Below are 17,733 nucleotides of genomic sequence, written 5' to 3' on the forward strand. Positions count from 1 at the left end.
CAGCCAGTAGCGTAGAACCTAAGAAGCTCGTAACGGTTTAAATGTAATTTATAAAAACGTCTTGCTAAGAACGAATTGCTCTAAAACGCTTCGAAGTTGGCAGGTAACGAAAAAGATTTTAAAAAATGCACTACTTATTAATTAAAAAAGAGAAGGACATAAACTCATAATCAGCAAAAAGTTATGAATAATTTATCTGAGTTTAAATAACTTTAAGAGTAACCCAGTAAATGGAAAACTGACATAATATCATTGCAACTCTTGGTAATAATGTAAACTAGCGTACCGAATTTGAGCAAAATGTTAGGAGCCTCAAAACTCTTATATAAAAAAACGCACTTTTTTAACACAACTTTTAGCTTCTCTAGCATGTGGCCGAAATATTTTCGCATATAGATAAACCGATTCTATCATATATTTTTCCGTTACTAATCGGTAAGATTGTTTTATCTAAGATTTTCTGAGACATCCTCAACGGAAAAAACGCATTCTCTGCAAAATGGTGGATATGCCTTATAACACCAATCATGCCGTTAGCAAAGCCATACAATGGGTTCTTTTTTGCTTTCCGTTGATTTTTTATTTCGAAACTTTTCAATTACTGTCATCGTAATCGAAAATAAGCGCGAGTCTTTAGAGAAGACCTGTAAAACGGTACCTAAGTGAAAACATTTCTTTCGCCGCTTTATAAAAAATGCGGTAAATTATTATAAGAACATGTGGATCGCCTCATGCGGTAGGCCGACTCAAAAGGCGTCAAAGGGTCGTAAAGGGATGTGTGTGGCGCCTTTAGTGGCGCAAAAGCCCTACCGTCACAAAGTTTGCAGCGTTTGGCCCGCGGAGCCTCCGATCCTGCTGAGCCCTGATGATGGAATGACGTCAGTCCGGTGCTCACGGGCATCTCTTCTGATCCCCGGCCGATCACAAAACACCATGTTGCACCCGAACGCACCCGCGAACTCCTTCATATCCAGCTCGGCACACCTGTTGGGCGAGACTTAAGGGCGCGTCTACATGAAACCAGAACATTTTAATGTGAAACTCAGCACCCCGGAGGTATCCATGCATGGTAAATTTAAGAGCGCATTCGCACTGTGCAGTGGCGACTAACCCGAGTCTGCGGGGTGGAATTTTTGCTTGGGCAAATGGCTTTGGGTCTGGTATTTTGGACGGCCGGTGCAATGAGTGGCGGCGTCGCGATGCACAACCGACTTACTGAGGCGTCCCGGCGCCGACGTCTGGATACTGGGCTCGGTCGCGCTCGGAACTGACCGAATGAAGACCCGAGGGCAATGTGCATCGACTGGACAATTGCGAGAAGATTTTGGCAGCCAGTAGATTTTTTTCCAAATATTATTACCGTCAACATTAGCTTATTTTGCAGGGTAGCTGGAAGGTGTGGGAGGGATAAGAGAAGGTATGTTGTTTATACAACAATGAAGAAGAAATTGAATAAATATATTCTCCGCAAGGAATGGTTTAGGTTTGGAATTTTAAGCGTTTTCGCAGGAATAAGTACAATGAATATGAAGTAAGTAATGAAATTAGAAAATGGAAATTTGTAAGTAAACAAGCTTTGTGGCCATTCCATTGGTTGCAATTGAATAGTACAGGTAGATAGAGATTGAAATTGAACATGAATAGTCATAAAATAAAGCAGACTATTGAATAAATAAAGAAAAAAATTAGATTTGATTTTGAAATATGGACCAAAGTCAACATATGGAATAAATAGATAAAAAACTTATTCACTTTTAAACAGAGTGGCTGTAAAATCACTTTCTGTAGGAGCCTAGTAGGCGCACTTATGCATTACTACAGCAAAATACGACCCTTCAAAATCGTATCAATTTATGATAGGTACGGAAACATTTGAAACCTATATTATTGAACATAGCAGCAAAGCAAAACTCGCATTCGCATTCCATGCATAGCATTTTGAGACAGAAAACAAGCTCAAAAAGGATATTTTAATTCTGCTGGCAATCAGTATTTTTTCGATAAATCCCTACTAGAAAAATTCCATTTACATCAAAGAGAATTTTACCTTGAATACGACTTAATTTTGCGATGTTTACTAAAACCACCTGAAACCTTTATTTAGTGGCAGAAATATGCAGCGTACTAGAGGTCTTGATCATGCTAAGTTAAAATTCCTACAAATAACAATAATTACAGCCATGAATAACGAATAATGCTTTGAGGGAGAATTTCTCGGAGAAAACAGGTCTCAAGAAACGTAATTTAAGAAGAATGAAGTAACTTGAATCTAATCGAAATTCTTTAATAAACTCTATTACAAATTACTGAATTCACTAACATTCGCATTGTCGAAATTATCTTAAAACTTAACCGATATGGGCCAGATTTTTCGGGAAAATGAAATATCCCAAGAATACATTAAATTTCTTTCAAAAGTGGTCAATTCTGGTTAGTTAAACTCATCCATTTGTCAGATTCGGACACTATCAGTCCCAACGATCTAAAAAAAGTGGATGCTGCATTGTTTTTTAGTTTTGTCCGTCCTTTTTAGCTACTTAGGCGCCATCTCATCTATGGCCATTTCTATCTCCATCTTCAGCCAAAATGTTTCAATTTTGGATAAATCTACAAAATGGTGAAATTGGTGCCTGCCTGTGAATTTCATGTTCATTCATTTTTCTATCCTTTCCAGGTTGGACTAGCATATTACACTATATATAAAATGTTTCAATTTTGGGTGAACCCGTAAAAAAGCGAGGTTACTGTCTGCCAATAGTTTCCACTTTCATTTCTTTTTTCCATCCTTTCCAAGCTACACTCGCATTTACGTATGTTTTCGGACATATATTCCACGGTGTGTGTGTACCTACTGTGTACACACATGTCTAATGAAACAAATAAGTAGAAACACGTGTCGCCAACTTGCCCCACCATCCTCTTTTCTTTCTACTTGAACTCTCATGAAATTTTGTGGAAATGCACTTTTCTAACATATCCAACATCCGCATAAACACTTTCTTATTATCGAAATTCCTATCTAAACTGATCAGTTCTAGTTGGCATTAAAAATAATAAAACATGACTCAGATTTGCTTCGATCAATTTAGTCACAATACCGAAAATTCTGCTCAAAATAAACTTCTGGCCAAACCAAACGAATCAAGCGAATTTTAGTACAAAATTTTAAATTCGAAATCCCGAAAACAACTATGAAAAACAAAAACTTTGAAACAAGACTATAAGATCGATTATTCACAGCTGATAAAATTCCAAAATTTAAACTTTTGAAAATCACATGTTCTTCAACCAATTGAGACATCAAGTGAAGCAGTAAAAGGTCTTGCGAGGGTTCTGATATAAGATCATCAACGACTTCGATATTTTGTTGCCCTAATATCTCATTTCATGCCGATATAACACATTAGAGATGGCTTAGCCGAATTTCTAGCTTTTCCTCTCCTCTGTATATTGTTTGCCGTCTATTAGTCTCTCACTTACAGAGAGGTTGAGATAGATCTACTGCAATTTACCTATTATGAAAACGGAAATAAAAATATTGCTCAAAGTTCAGATGAAACCAAAATGTTGGAAAGAAAAATATTTCTGTAGAACCAGAAATTACATCGATGACGTAACTCGATCAGGCAACAGTTAATAAACTCCACAGAAACGCCATAGTATCACTCAACAAGAACTGTATGGAATAGTAAAAGTACTACGACTTGTAGTATTTTCGCCAATATACCACTGCAACCGTTCAAATACTACTGGTAGTTATGTTGTTTGTATTTATAGGACAGTATCCCGAACTATCATATTCCTCTCAATGTGGTGGCACATAAATATTCAAGGAACAGCAGCGCTTTCATTTCGCTCTAAATCTGGTCATAAGGCCGTAAAAACTTTCTTATACTGGAAAGTCAGAATGTTGACTCTTCAATTTTCAACTAGATCAAATTAACAGCTACTTGTCAAGTCAAATTGTCAGACAAAAAGCAATCATCAGCAAATTCAAGCTTCAAGTGCTTCGATTGCACCACCGCTGCAAATTTCCTGAATGCACCCATCGTAGTCAATGAAGATTTGCAATTTTGAGAGTTTTTTCAGCACATACATTTTTATGAGCTATTTAAAAACCCACCTTAGCTTATCTTTATGGGGAAAGGGTGCAAAGGGCCGTAAATCTTCAAAATTAAATCTAGTTTTAATTACTGCGGTTATTGCTAAGGTTTAAACCCACAATCTCAAAAAGAATAGTATAAGAACAGGAGTATTGTAGTTTTAGGTTTCTCTACGAAATTATTCAGAAATATTGATTGCAACTAGTTTCGAGTTACCTTACAAATATCATCAAATAAACATTCATTATAGACTCGAGAGTATTATTAATGACTCTAACTCTTGCTGGAATTTTGGTCTAAAATAAATTTAATGGATTAGTAGAAGCTTAGGTTAAAACGTCAGTCTTCTGCAGCTTTTTACAGAAGACTGACTCAAAAGCAACTTTAATAATTTTTCATTATTCATATTCAGTTTTCCACATTAAATCTGATTTCACATCAGGGGAGAGCTGCAATTATAATTTAATATTATAGAAACAATAGTTGGAAACTTTATTAACAGTCTCTAAAGGTAACAAACATCTTCCCTTTTCTAGTAGAGTGTAAACATTGTAGAACGTAGGCCAACACTATACAGGTGGCAAATGTAAAGCAACTATTTTAGCAATTTACTCAAGTTAAAGGTTAATTCACAGAAACGTGTATAACACGCGGGGGGACTCGCACTCGCAGGGATATTGAATCGTAATTCCCGTTTCATCGGCCAATATAAAACAAATAAATTACTCCGATATTACGTCACCGAGTAATTGAAATTATTTTGCATTTTGGCTCACCGCCAGGAAATTTACGCTTGAATGAGTTAATAAAATATTTAAAAAACAAAGAAATCCGCCTGCCAAATGCACGGAAATTTTTAAACTCCCTGAATGGTGTTTTACCGAAAAAAGCGAAATTACTTAGGAGGAAAATGCAGCTAATGTAAAACATACGCCCTACGAAAATAAATTACCTACCTGGCATGAGCTAAAATGGATTAAACAAAACGTATATCTATCAGCCAAGGTAGAATTCGAAACATTCGACTCATCATCAGGTCCGATTAATAACATCAGCTGTAAATGCCACTAACTACTGTCTATAGTAGTTATTTCCGAATGTCATTAGCCACTGGGCACAGCCAAGGAAATCGTTATGTGCCTACTTCGTTTGACTTTTTGTTTTGCTTTAAATTCAAATATATCACCTTGGAGGCTATTTTAGGACGATGTAGCTTAGACGATTTCAAATATTCATGGAAAAACTCGTCGACATGAACAAAATCAGAGCTGTCCTAATGGAAAATTCTGGATCAGATGGTGAACTCCATGTGACTATCCATTATTACGATTAAGGTACTGTGACAAGCGTGGCACAAACTTCCAAAAAATCCGTTAGGAAATCATTTTACTTTATTGAATTAAAGTTTAGTTCAGAAAGTGAATCGAGTCTCAAACTAAACGGGCTAAAAAAATCGAATTCCGTATTGGAATGACGTCAAAATGACGCAGTTTAAAGAATTATTGAAGTTGGGTTTATACAGCAAACAAGATAAAATGAGAAATAAAATAAGAATAAAATAACAAATAATTTATTAAACATTTATGCAGTCTGAATGAAATAAGAACGAAATCATTCTTTTAACATTATATTTTGTGATTTTTGTATTATTTATTGTTAATGTTGTTTTCATCTTGGATCAGGAACGCTCTGAGGCAGCAAGTGTTGACTGACAACATAATTTCTAAAAATGTTTTCATATTTAAATTCATACCTGACATTCGAAATTATAATCAGCGATAACTGCAGACCTACGCATTTTCATCTTAATAAAAAATAATATTACTTTTATCTTAATTTTTATTCTTATTTGATGTTATTTTGCTGTATAAACGCATTACGTATAGATAAGGCACTATCTTTTATTTTATTTCTGATAATCTATTTCATAAGTTATCTTATTTGCCACACCTTAAGATCTAATAAAAGCCGTCCTTGTAAATTTAGAGGCCATGCGAATTCGGAACTGTCTTATTCAAGTTTCGAGCGTTTAAGGTCAGTTCCACCTTCTAAAGAAACTGAGAAGAATTCTCTTAGGAATTCGTACTTACATGATACCTGCAATTAATCAAACGATATTTAGATACACATAAATTTATGTATGTTTACGTTCTTGAAATTCGATTTTGTATTCGAGAATGTTGATTTTGAGCCCAATTGAAAACAGTGATGACTTTTTAAAAACAGTCAAAAAGCTTGATGTATAAATCGCGTGGTCTTCTATAGAATTATATTCCACATTTCAAAGTTGAATACAAATAGTAAGAAGGGAGTTGCGTGAGTAGAGGTGGAGGAAAATGGTGACCATTTGTCTGTACCTTTGAAAATAGTAGTGCAGCCCCCAATTTAGCTTTACAAAATTAGTTTTGAAGTCAATTTTTCCAAAAAAGATAATCTTGTAAAACTTTCCACCCACTACCCAATACGTTTTCCGGCTTAAGCACTGCTGACTTTTTTATATTCTTCGTTTGCATGAGAGAGCCTAATAAGAGATTCTACAATATTACAAGGAAGTTTCCGGATTCCACTTCAAAGACTTGACTGTAGACTTCAAAACTGTCACAGTTTTGAAGTCAAACTTTTAAGAAGTAAGATTATCAATCTGCTATTATTATTGCATCGATATTATTTGCCTACAACCTACAGTAGGTGCACATGGCAAACTTGTAGAAATTGCATGATATAAAGCAGGTATGTTTTCTGGCACTGTTTCTGAGACATAAAAAACAACAGATTTAGTTGGACTGATGCCGTTTTCGCTTTCTATTTATTAAAAATAGGTTAAAATTCGAAATCTTCTAGTTGGCCGGCGACCAAAAAGCCTCTTGTTCGGCTGTCTTATATTTTTAAGTTGTTTTGTATTTGGAAATCTTTCGAAAACTAAAAGACGACCGTGTACATTCCTCATAAAACTATTTTATTTTGTCATCCGAATCTCGTTCAGTGGGTTGATGAAACGAGAGATTAGTTATATTGCCAAAGGAGATTCTTCTGAGCCGAAATCTACACAAATACATAACCTGCTAACGCTTTAATATCAAGAACTAACAATGGTGCAACAGACAGACTGACTCCATATTTATTATTGTTATTGCATTAATAAGATTTTACCAAAGCTGATAAGATTACAATGTTGTCGACAAAACAATTGTGGAGTCATCATACTAATATTAATATGAATTATTTTTAGGCATTGCAATTTATTTTGAATTTAAATTTTTAATCTGCAGATTAGCATAATAAATACCAACCAATAAAACGTTCGATACTTCTATTTCAAGGTAAATATAATTTTCCTTTATTTACTCAAATCCTCATTACTTCTCTGCGCTATTTTCCTTATATAAAACATCAGAATAGTAATACATATAATTGCTCAAATCAAATTCCTACTAGGCCATTTACAATCCTATACAAACATAATAATATAACAACGCTGAGCTTAGAGTATACATATTTTGAAGCACATTTAAAAAGGTGGACAATTGATGAAGAACATTACCACTGGTACGAATGAGGGTATACTTTCATAATAATGCCAAATGATAAACAAAATATGAGTTTTTTCTTTTAAACATATATTTCTTTACCGTCATGTGAAAAAGACAACTCTCATCACAGTTTATCCTGACTGAAAAGTTTCTTTCTTTAAGGTAAAATATTCCAAAACGTTAACTTTTATCTCTAGAGATGGACGTTTGACAGTGACGCATGAACGCAATCCGCCATTTGTGACAGTATTGTTGGAAGTTGATTACTGACTTTCATTTTGTGTTTACTTAACTATCTATAATGAAATAATGCACTGCCAAAGCACAGCGTATGCTAGTGCGATTGGCGATATTATTAATGATAATTAATTAATTTAATAATTTAATTACTGTTTGTATCATGCATGATCGTTCTACTCGTTGAAAATCTTTTTCTGTAATTCGAGAACATTACTAAATCAGGCGAAGCCGAGCTAATCTACACTTTAACTGACCTAGATTGGTCTCTTAGTGACATAAAATGCTATTTTCGTAACTCGTTGAACAATATGATATTACCTAACTAGGTATTTCATCAGATCCAAAAAAAAAATCATTTTTGTAAACGTTTTGTTGTCATATGTCCACTTCTACCGTACGCAATCTTTCTCCAAGTATGGATCCTATTATTTTGCACACAGTGTATATGGAGGAAAATGTTTGAACATCAACAATTTAACCAGCCTATGAAATCACAGCACTTGCTTCTGAATCACCCATTTATATCACACGGATAACAAACGTGTTTATGCTGTTCTTTCCTATTTTTCTCCCACGTATATCTGACTTGCCTATAAGGTGAAACCAAGCACACGTTTTAATGGTAAACAAGCCAATTTATTATACAGATTTAAAGTAAAGCATGCACCTACAGTTGTGTTTACATTGCGATTTGCACTATGCTCAGTACTGTGGTGTTAGCTTAAATCCTGATGTGCACGGGTATTAAAATTAATCGTTAATATAAGGGAGAGAAACTTGAGATTTTGATTTATAAGATTGTGTGGTAGGAAGTAGGAAGATGGGGCAACATTCTAACTAATCTAATAGGTACGGGGGATAAGAATGTAGTATGAAGTTCTCAAATAATTAAACACGGAAAGAAGTTTTCCTTGCAACTTTAGTTCTAGTTACGTGGAGTAACACATTAGTTTAGTCTAATTATCCGGCTTAACCATATAGAACTATTACAAGCGTCTACTGCATAGTGAATTCCTGTGGAGCCTATACGTAACTAAGGCCGCATTAGCTACTTAGTGTACGTGTACTTGTAATTGGACAGGGTAACCAAAAAGTCTAGGACCCCTCTATTTCTTGGAGCTAGAAGCAGTGTAGAACAAACTGCTCAATATTAAAATTGTAAAGTGTCTTAGCCATAAAACGGTAACACAGAATATGTTAAGATAAAGTATCATTTTAAATGTCCCGAGCAGCGAATGTCATTAATAACAATACTCTCAAAGTGACTGCAAGAATGAGGAAAATATCGGGAAACCAAATATCGGTACGTTGGAAAATTGATATTTAAAGGAAATGAGCATTCTAGGAAGAATGTACATATGTCGGTTTCTCGTAAAAAGTAATAAAATTCATCGATTCAGACGCCTAGCACTGTAAATTTTAATCGGCAGACTTGGAATAAAGCTCTTTGTAGTATCCTGGGTGACCCAAATCCAATGTATACAGGGAGTTTGGTAGGTAGTACATAATGTGTGTGTTATTTGTTGTGTGAATTTCCATTTGTTTTTAAGTCTATTTAACAATAAAAATAATAAATTATTATTTTTTAATCAGTGTTATTTTTTAAGACTTAATTATCAGAACAACTATAACACTTGGTATATATGTATGTATGTTTGATTAAATCAATTCAGAATGACTTCGTCTAATACCCTATTTGGTATATTGCACTATTTACCAAACACTCTATATAGTCAAATCTGTTACTATAGCCAACAGAAATTTTTAATTTTGAAGTAAGGTTTTGCTAGTGGCAAACGCTATTTTACAATTAAGTGCTTTAGTACCAATTTTTTATTTTTAAATAGTAATTAATATTTTTTAACACAAAATCAACATTTGCTCGACATTATCTTTTCAACGATCTATTACACTTATCCCTTTGATAAGTGAATTACTCACACATGCACATTTTATAGATTTAAATATTGTATTTGCACCACGTATGAAAAACAAATTTCGTAGTAGTAAACCACGATTTCTTAATTTTTGGACCATGCCTGACAGAATATCAGGTACATACTGATCAATCTGTTTTTGAGACTAACAAAAGAATTTAATCTATTTTTCAATTTTACTCTTTAAAATACAAAAAACCCATTTTCTCAATGGACACTTTTGCTTTTTATCATATAAATTCAATGTATTAAATTTGATAAAAACATTACTAACAGTAAAACACTATTTTTTTCTATTTACTCCTTGAATTTATGTAACAAAAACCAAACTTGATTTTTCAAAAAACTAGCTTGTTCCCAATTTTAAATAGTAAAATTAAAGAATATATTAATTTCATTTTTATCTATGAAAACAAATGAACAAATCGTACTTGAATCTACATTTAAAACTTCAAATATCCAAATTAGGACTTTGGCATCACCTCACTTATCACTGGAGATATCGCACAGGGCGAATCCTAAATATTGCAACAAAATCAAAAATAGAGTCATTGAGTCAAAATAAGGCTGACTTTTGATATAAACCTTCATCAGTAAATATTTGGTTTCCGAGATATGTTGAAGTCATATGTTTTTTCAGATGAAAAATTACCATGAAAATTTCACAATTACATTTAAAGGTCAATAAAAAGGACTGTTTTACTAAATTTTTCTAGAAACACCAAAAATCCCTAATGATGTGTCAAGTGTGCAGAGTGGTATTCTGGGAACTGTATTGAGTATTTATCGAAATTGAAAAATAATTAAAGGATCTTCACAATAGAGGAGCATCCTTTTAAACTGGAAGTAACTGACACTTTGCTTATCTTAAATGGAAAGCCCCACAAATCTTTCAATTTTTAAGTTTACTTTCAAATTAAAGAAATATTTCATAAAACATAAACCCCATTTTAATTGTCAAACTGTTCTCGAATAAAGATGTTTGAAATATGACACTTTTTGCACTTTCCACACTTGTAAATTTCAACAGTTAAAGTTCAAGCAAAATAGACTTCACATATTTAATTTTTCAAACCCTGTCTAATGACCTATTTTCTTTTTCCCATGTGTCAAAATATTTCACACTTGAAATTTACATTCACCTCAGAAAATTAAAATAAAAATGAAATTCGTTTCTCTTAAATTTAAATAATTTTTATGTTAGAGCCATAAAAAATGCAAAATCTATCAATGTCAAATGTCAACAGGCTCAAATGAAAGCTCATCAAGAAGTCCATACTTATGTATGTACCTATACAATTTGGTTACAGCATCTCACAAATATTGGTAAAAGTCAGTATTTTATGCTAGAGGGGAAGGTAGCAAAACAATTGAGCTAAACATGTCTTATACAAAAATTCACTAATTTTATTCTAGAGGGTGTACCTAACACAATTTTTCTCTAATATGAAAATATTCAGTTGCTCACAGGGGAGTATTTGAATATGCAAAATTAAATTATAATCTTTATTCTGAATTACCTTTTTTGATCGGGACACCCATCCACTGATGTTTTCCCAATATTAGCATGCAAAGAAGTTTAATTTTGAAAACTTTTAAAAACTGTTTAAATAAAAATAAGGTGGATTCTTTTGTATATTATTAGAGTAATATAATTCACCCTAATGTATTGTTATTATGGTTAATTCTGGAGAGTTGCCATACATTCAGGCTATTCTCATTTTACATTAAGGATCTACCCAATTTCTAAATTGGGTCTTAAATAATGTCGACAACTTAACCTACTAGTCTTATCCATTAAGAACCTGGTTATATTTATTGCAACAATATAACATAGAGAATTTAAGAAATCTGACACCAACAAGGACATCAATGGGGCTAAAAGCCCTAAATTCTAAACCTACAAACAAGAAGGTACACACCCTTTTCCTAGGAACATAGGGATTAAATTTTATCCCATTACTATCAAAAATATTTCTGTAATTGAAATATTACTAAATATTTAAGTGTTTACAATAGAGTAACTAAGTACTGTTATTTTTTCCACCAAAAGGGATGAAAAAAACTGAAGGAAAGCCTCTTAATACGTGCCGACTTTTAAGGGGATTTACGTGCCGGCCAAGACAACGGATCTAAGATACAATTTCCGTTAAAACCGGCTAAAGAAACTCAATAAAAATTACCAATATTGGGTGATTGTTTAGATAATAAAAGCCAAAATATCATCTGTATTGAAATAGCGAAAACAATATACGTGGGTGGGTTGAATAAAACGTAAAAAACTGGTTTAGATAAGGCTTACCCGTAGCGGGACTCTAAGAGGCGTAACTCCATCGATACGACATTGGAGTTAGGGATCGAAACTAACGAAAAATCACTGGGAAAACTGTCCATTCACGAGAAAAACAAAGCGGAATTTTCAGATGTCACAACACGAAAACTGAACATACGCCATTTTACTAATTTTGAATTGACAGACATACGGAAGCCCCATCTTGCGGAGAGCAGCGCAAAAAAACTTCAGGTTTCATGAATAAATTACTGTTTATTTACAAAACATACAGACTCGGGTAAATTTAATTGCTAAAAATAATAAATAAATATTAATTTAACTATTAGAATAAGACATAATACACAACAATAAATGAATTTAGGCATACGATTCCAAATGTAATATAATTAAATTACAGTTACCTGTAATGCATATGACATTTCGGACAAAAATTATGGCGAGGCACTGTTGTCAGAGTTGCCAAGAGAAAAATTTCCCCTGATTTTACATTAAATCACTTAAGTCAGAAAAAGAATTTGATACTTTAGATACATTTAACTATACAGAAAAAGGAAAATCTTGCTAGTGCAACTAGTTTAACTGAGGTAAAAAAATTATTAACTGGCAGGTTCCAGTGTTGTCGCTTGTTTTTGTTTTGTTTAATTGGCATAGGGATGGGGCAGAAAAATTCCTTAAGCCACAATGCCAAAAAAACTACATTTGGTTACTAATGATGGACTCAAACTAAGAATTGTCTAGATACTATTGCCTAGAAGGTTCCTCCTGCGCAGCAGTGTCTTCAGGAAAATAATGCTCTTTGACTTGATCGACAGCCTTACACCACTCAAGCGCGTACCCCTCAGGATCCTCAAGGTAGTACTTTCGGTTTGGCTAAAAAAAGAGGGTGTAATCATTTACAATGCTCAGGAAATAAAAGGGCTCAGGAAAATGTTTGCACATTTACCAGCAATTTGATTGACAAAGTCACAATAGCCATGTTTTTAATTGACTAGAATAACTGTTCCAGGCAATTAAAAAAATAATAAAACATCACAAAAAAGGAAACTAACTAACTATTGAGAAATAATATACCAGATAACACAGAAATTAAAGGGGACGTGACAGAAAAAATGACACCCTACAAACCAGTTAAAATATCTGACAATGTAGGCCCTAAGAAGTTATATATTCTATACATTTGAGATGGACTGCTCATTCTTTTATCTGTATTTGAAAATAATGCTTCATACACGAATAAAAGTTGTTGCGGTGAAAATACAACTATTCTCAGTTGAAATTCAGAATAACATTCACCATTCACTAAGGGCTCCCAAGAAATGCAAATGAGCTGCGATATAAAATATAAATTTTATATCATTATTCGTTGATGAATAATTGTTTTCTTAACCGCAGTAATTGTTTGGCTAGTAACTTCCGTGTCATTCGATATTTGCCTCACCGTGTGTATAAAGAAAGTCTTAAAATTCTTGGCTTCCGTCTTCAACTCTCTACTCCAAGGTATTTCACCCTTGTAGGACATGGTGGCGGGATCTACGTAATACAGATGGGGTCCTAAGGTCAGCAAGAACATGCGCCTACGTGGAAAAAGTCCCTTGCGTTTATCTATTAAACCTGTCATTGAGAAAGAGTTAGATTGTACCCAGAATAACTTTGGTAATATATAAATACCCTGTTTGAGTATTAAATTGCCCTCGACGAATTGATTGAACGGATTGCTCCCCTGAGAGCGCAGCCTTGACTCGATTTCTTCAAGTGATATTTCGGTTAATTTGCGACCCTCCGATCTCTTACGGACCACAGTGATTTTCGTCGGATCTGCGAGCATGTCTTTGAAAACTAACCTAAAAAAGGATGAACATCGTAAATATATTCTATCCATTGGAGGTGGATTACTTTGTTTGGGAATAACGCCTCACATATATATCTAAGAATTGCTGGAATATTTCGGTGATAAATCTGTCAACGTGTTCAGAAATCTGTGTAACAATTAATGATTTTGTATCTCTGACTCTAACGATGGACTAATTCATTTTGTAATATTTTTAGTTTCCTAATTGTTTATCACTTAATCGAGCATCACCAGGCTCCTATATTCTATGTTAGTCAAAACTGAATGTAAAGTCTAAGCATGGCTTAAATTGATAGTTTTGCGTACAGAATCGCCAATTCAAGTCAAAATGGAAATTAAATATTATACTTGTGTGCAACTTGTGATTCTCCAAACAAATTTGTTTAAAAATGAAAAATCCGTCGCAAATGTATAGAACACATTTACTCTATATTACTATTATTTAAAATTATTTACAGCAGTGAATAGCTATAACTTTAATTGCTTTATCGTTGTATATTAAAGTTACAGCTAACATCGCTAGCATCAAAAACAAATCGTTACAGAATCATACTATTAATTTCCATTTACTTCCAATGAAACTTACCTAGAGACCTTCTGACTATCCAATCCTGGCTCCAAATTCCCCGAAATGCTGCTATCGCTACCACTAAGCTTCGAATCGAGATTGGAATCAGACAGCGATGGAGGAGGCCCCAAATCATTCCAATTTAGACCGTCAAACATTTCATGTTCTCGCAAACTAGTGTATGGCACCACATCCAAGACACCCAATCGTCTGCCGGGCTCAATAACTAGCAATTTTTCTACAAAGTCTTTTACTCTCTCATTAAAGCCGTCGGGAAAATTATATTCCAATTTGATCACTTTCTGGAACACCAAGTATTCGCTACCACCCGTAAAGGGCATGAAACCAGAAGCCATTTGGAATACTATACAGCCCAGTGCCCATAAATCAGAGGCAGGAGATGACTTGCATTCTTGCAGCATTTCAGGGCTGACGAATTGGGCGGTGCCGACAAAACTGTTGCGTCGCCTTTGGCGATTTTCATCGTCCTCATTGGCTTCACCTGAAAATCTTCACTGAATCCAGATAATAAACAAAGAAAGTTCCGGCATTACTATTTGTTTGATTGATTATGACCTTTTGTTGAATCTTAGCGCTGCCGAAATCCGTTATCAGAATATGAAAATTGTGATCTAAAAGGATATTTTCAGGTTTCAAGTCGCGATGAACTATGTTTTTCGAATGAAGGTATTCTAGAGCGAGAATCAGCTCAGCTGTATAATACCTGAAATGTTTCACGTTGAAATTAAATAACTCTTAAAAGCTGAGTCACCCTCACCTAGTGCACTCAAAATTGAATTTGTTATGCATGTTAATATGTTTCAATAATTCACTATTTTTTGCATAAGTAAGAACAAAATACAGTCTTTCGGCGTCCTGGAAGGTGCTGTATAGGTGCACAATGTAAGGACAAGAGTTGCCAAGGATACGTAAAACCTCTTTCTCTCTCATGACATATTCGGTCTTTTTCTCCCTAATTATGTGAAGTTTCTCCAAAACTTTAACTGAAAATTGAAGTTCATTTAAAAGGCTTATTGTCCTAAACACATAATGATTTATTATTTCTATATTGGAATAAAATTCGGTATTATAAATTGACATGTTGGCAAATCAAAACTGGATTTCAAATCAGTCAACGTTGCAAAATGTATGAATATTATTTGATTTAGTACTAATCAAAGAAAGCGAGTATCTAACCACAAAATCAAATGGTATTACATGGTAAAATGAAGGTCAGAATTACTCGTTTTCTTTGACTTACATTGTGCCCGCCATTCCATATCCATTTTTTCCACCATCCCAAGAGGAACAAAAAAAAGAATTTGACAAACCTCTTAACTATTGATTGATGGTGGGTCCTCATGAGAGTAAAAATTTACTGCGTAACTGTAATCTTCACTAAACGTCGGAGTTGGAAGATATTAAATCCTCAAATTTTAAATAGATCTTCAAGGCTTTAAAATCTCTATTTGAAAAAATTAATGATAATTTCAAATTACTTACTTGCAAATTCTTTGCTAGTCTGCACGTCTTTGGCAAGGTATACAGTACTAAAACTGCCCTCCCCAATTACCTTGCCAAATATGAAATCGGACGGTGTCTTCTTGCGAATTTCTTGTTCTTGAGGAGGAGTCATTTTTGAGCCCACTCTGTAACAATGTAAAGGGACTTTTTGAGATGTAAAGTATCAGTTCATTTTTTGGACATACTTATGTATGTGCTGCAAGAACCCGACATTTATTAATTATTACTCAAGCTTAACTATCACAGAAAAATGCAAAATTTCAGTGAACTATCCACAAAAGTACTTTTACAATTGTCATGAGTTCAGACAGCACTGCAGATATATCACTGACATTTATGGACACCATTTTCTGAAATTTTTCATTTGTAGTTCATGAACCAATAAGTGTATTAATCACTCATTAACACATCAGTTAACTATATACACTGTTTCAAAAACAATTCATGTCTTTTTTGAAGACTAGTCTAGTGAAGAGTTAAAAGTTTGACATTATTAGAACACTCTGTGTAAAGATTATGGCGATGTTAAGGAATTTTTTTTAATTCAAATAATTTTTTTGTTATAATAACATATAGTTGTCTTTCCTCAAATATATGTGATTACTGATTTACTCATCATCTGAAAAAGGATTTTCCTTCTCTTGAAAATAAACTATGCCACGTTAGAAATTAACTTTTCATTCTAGCTGGAAAACAAAAGAAAATGAAACATTTTAATCACTCCACTAGACTTATTTCTACAAAAGACATTGAGAGTATTCTATTCATTTTTATAACAATATTTTCTAAAGTTACCGAGATTTGCTACTCAAGGAAATATTAAAGGAGTCGAACTCACTTATCAATATTGAGGGTACTTGAACATGAAAACAATATCAAATTACTGCAATCCACTAGAGAATATCATAAATTAAACAGACTATTAGGAGTATATAATACCTTTAACTACAAACAGTACTACAGTAATTGCAGAAGCACACCATGAAAAATTCCTAGATATGACTAGAACTGCTTGTTTTTGTCCTAAACTACTTCAGAAGGGAAATTTCACGCCCAAAACATGCATATGAACTTAATTTATGGAGAAGTGGAGTGGTAGGGAAATTTCCTCGGAAATTCCTGTTGGTATTCACTAAACACAATCACTTAATAAACAACTGAAGTTGCAAATAAAATGGGAACAAGGGGAACGAATACAAGTTCCCAAACAGTAATTAATTACGATATCTATCTGCAATAACACAATCTATTACAACAGAATTAAAGTCTGGCAAAATCTGGTTTATACTTCCATTGTTATGTCACATTATGGTGGGGTAATTTGAAAAATACAACCTTTAACCATGCATCTTTCATGAAAACTGGTTTCATGATTCATGGAAGGGAAATTAGAGGATAATTGGTTTTTGGGGGATTTCCTCTTTGGAAAAGATATGTTGCAAATCGGATTAGTGCAAAACTGAAAGTGTTTTCTGGCGCTAAATGTTGAAGGATCTTAGAAGAGCATAGTTTATCTTTCAAGTACTTACCCTAAATTCAGGAATTTATAAATTCATAAGGATTTTCTTTAATTTTCTTTCGAAAAGAAGAACAAAAGTAAAAATATATGGTTTTTCAAAAAACCACTGACACTGACACTAACGTTTGACATGAATGTCACGACAAAAAAAACTGTCGTTTCTATCTGCC

At 33.7% G+C, this 17,733-nt stretch overlaps 3 protein-coding genes across 7 annotated transcripts in view; 1 reads left to right on the top strand and 2 right to left on the bottom strand.

Moving 5' to 3' along the window:
- Mrtf (Myocardin-related transcription factor) overlaps positions 1-12,264 on the bottom strand; it is a 44,272-nt gene extending 32,008 nt beyond the window's left edge. Inside the window, exon 1 of one of the 2 annotated variants that reach the window (XM_066398383.1) lies at positions 12,113-12,264. Coding sequence is in view for 1 of the 2 variants with exons in the window: in XM_066398374.1 (XP_066254471.1) it covers positions 811-901 (91 nt within the window). In the remaining variant the exon portion in view is untranslated. Of the gene's footprint in view, positions 1-810; positions 1,236-12,112 lie in introns of those variants that run through there. The other variant, XM_066398374.1, reaches the window with a different exon arrangement.
- The window catches only part of LOC136412049 (protein-L-histidine N-pros-methyltransferase), a 210,724-nt gene that overhangs the window by 147,651 nt on the left and 45,340 nt on the right, over positions 1-17,733 (top strand). The window lies entirely within an intron of this gene.
- On the bottom strand, positions 12,336-17,708 carry Pdk1 (Phosphoinositide-dependent kinase 1). 3 transcript variants are annotated; one of them, XM_066394897.1, is made up of 8 exons: positions 17,574-17,708; positions 16,024-16,169; positions 15,299-15,524; positions 15,075-15,244; positions 14,539-15,022; positions 13,772-13,944; positions 13,542-13,714; positions 12,336-12,973 (listed from the first exon to the last, which is right to left on the bottom strand). In XM_066394897.1, the coding sequence occupies exons 2-8, from the start codon at positions 16,154-16,156 to the stop codon at positions 12,845-12,847; spliced, it is 1,488 nt and encodes a 495-aa protein (XP_066250994.1). In that variant the 5' UTR covers positions 16,157-16,169; positions 17,574-17,708; the 3' UTR covers positions 12,336-12,844. The 3 variants fall into 3 exon arrangements, with proteins under 3 accessions (XP_066250994.1, XP_066251002.1, XP_066251009.1); XM_066394905.1 differs by lacking the exons at positions 16,024-16,169; positions 17,574-17,708 and adding an exon at positions 15,782-16,016; XM_066394912.1 differs by lacking the exons at positions 16,024-16,169; positions 17,574-17,708 and adding an exon at positions 15,852-16,015.

Source organism: Euwallacea similis, chromosome 1 (genome assembly GCF_039881205.1).
Source record: "Euwallacea similis isolate ESF13 chromosome 1, ESF131.1, whole genome shotgun sequence".
Classification (NCBI taxonomy): domain Eukaryota; kingdom Metazoa; phylum Arthropoda; class Insecta; order Coleoptera; family Curculionidae; genus Euwallacea; species Euwallacea similis.

Coding starts and splice junctions, on each gene's coding strand:
- Pdk1 (XM_066394897.1), bottom strand. CDS start 16,156: ATGACTCCTCCTCAAGAACAAGAAATTCGCAAGAAGACACCGTCCGAT. Junction 13,715..13,771: donor CAATTTAATACTCAAACAGG/GTATTTATATAT, acceptor TCTCAATGACAG/GTTTAATAGATAAACGCAAG. Junction 12,974..13,541: donor AGACTTTCTTTATACACACG/GTGAGGCAAATA, acceptor CTCTTTTTTTAG/CCAAACCGAAAGTACTACCT.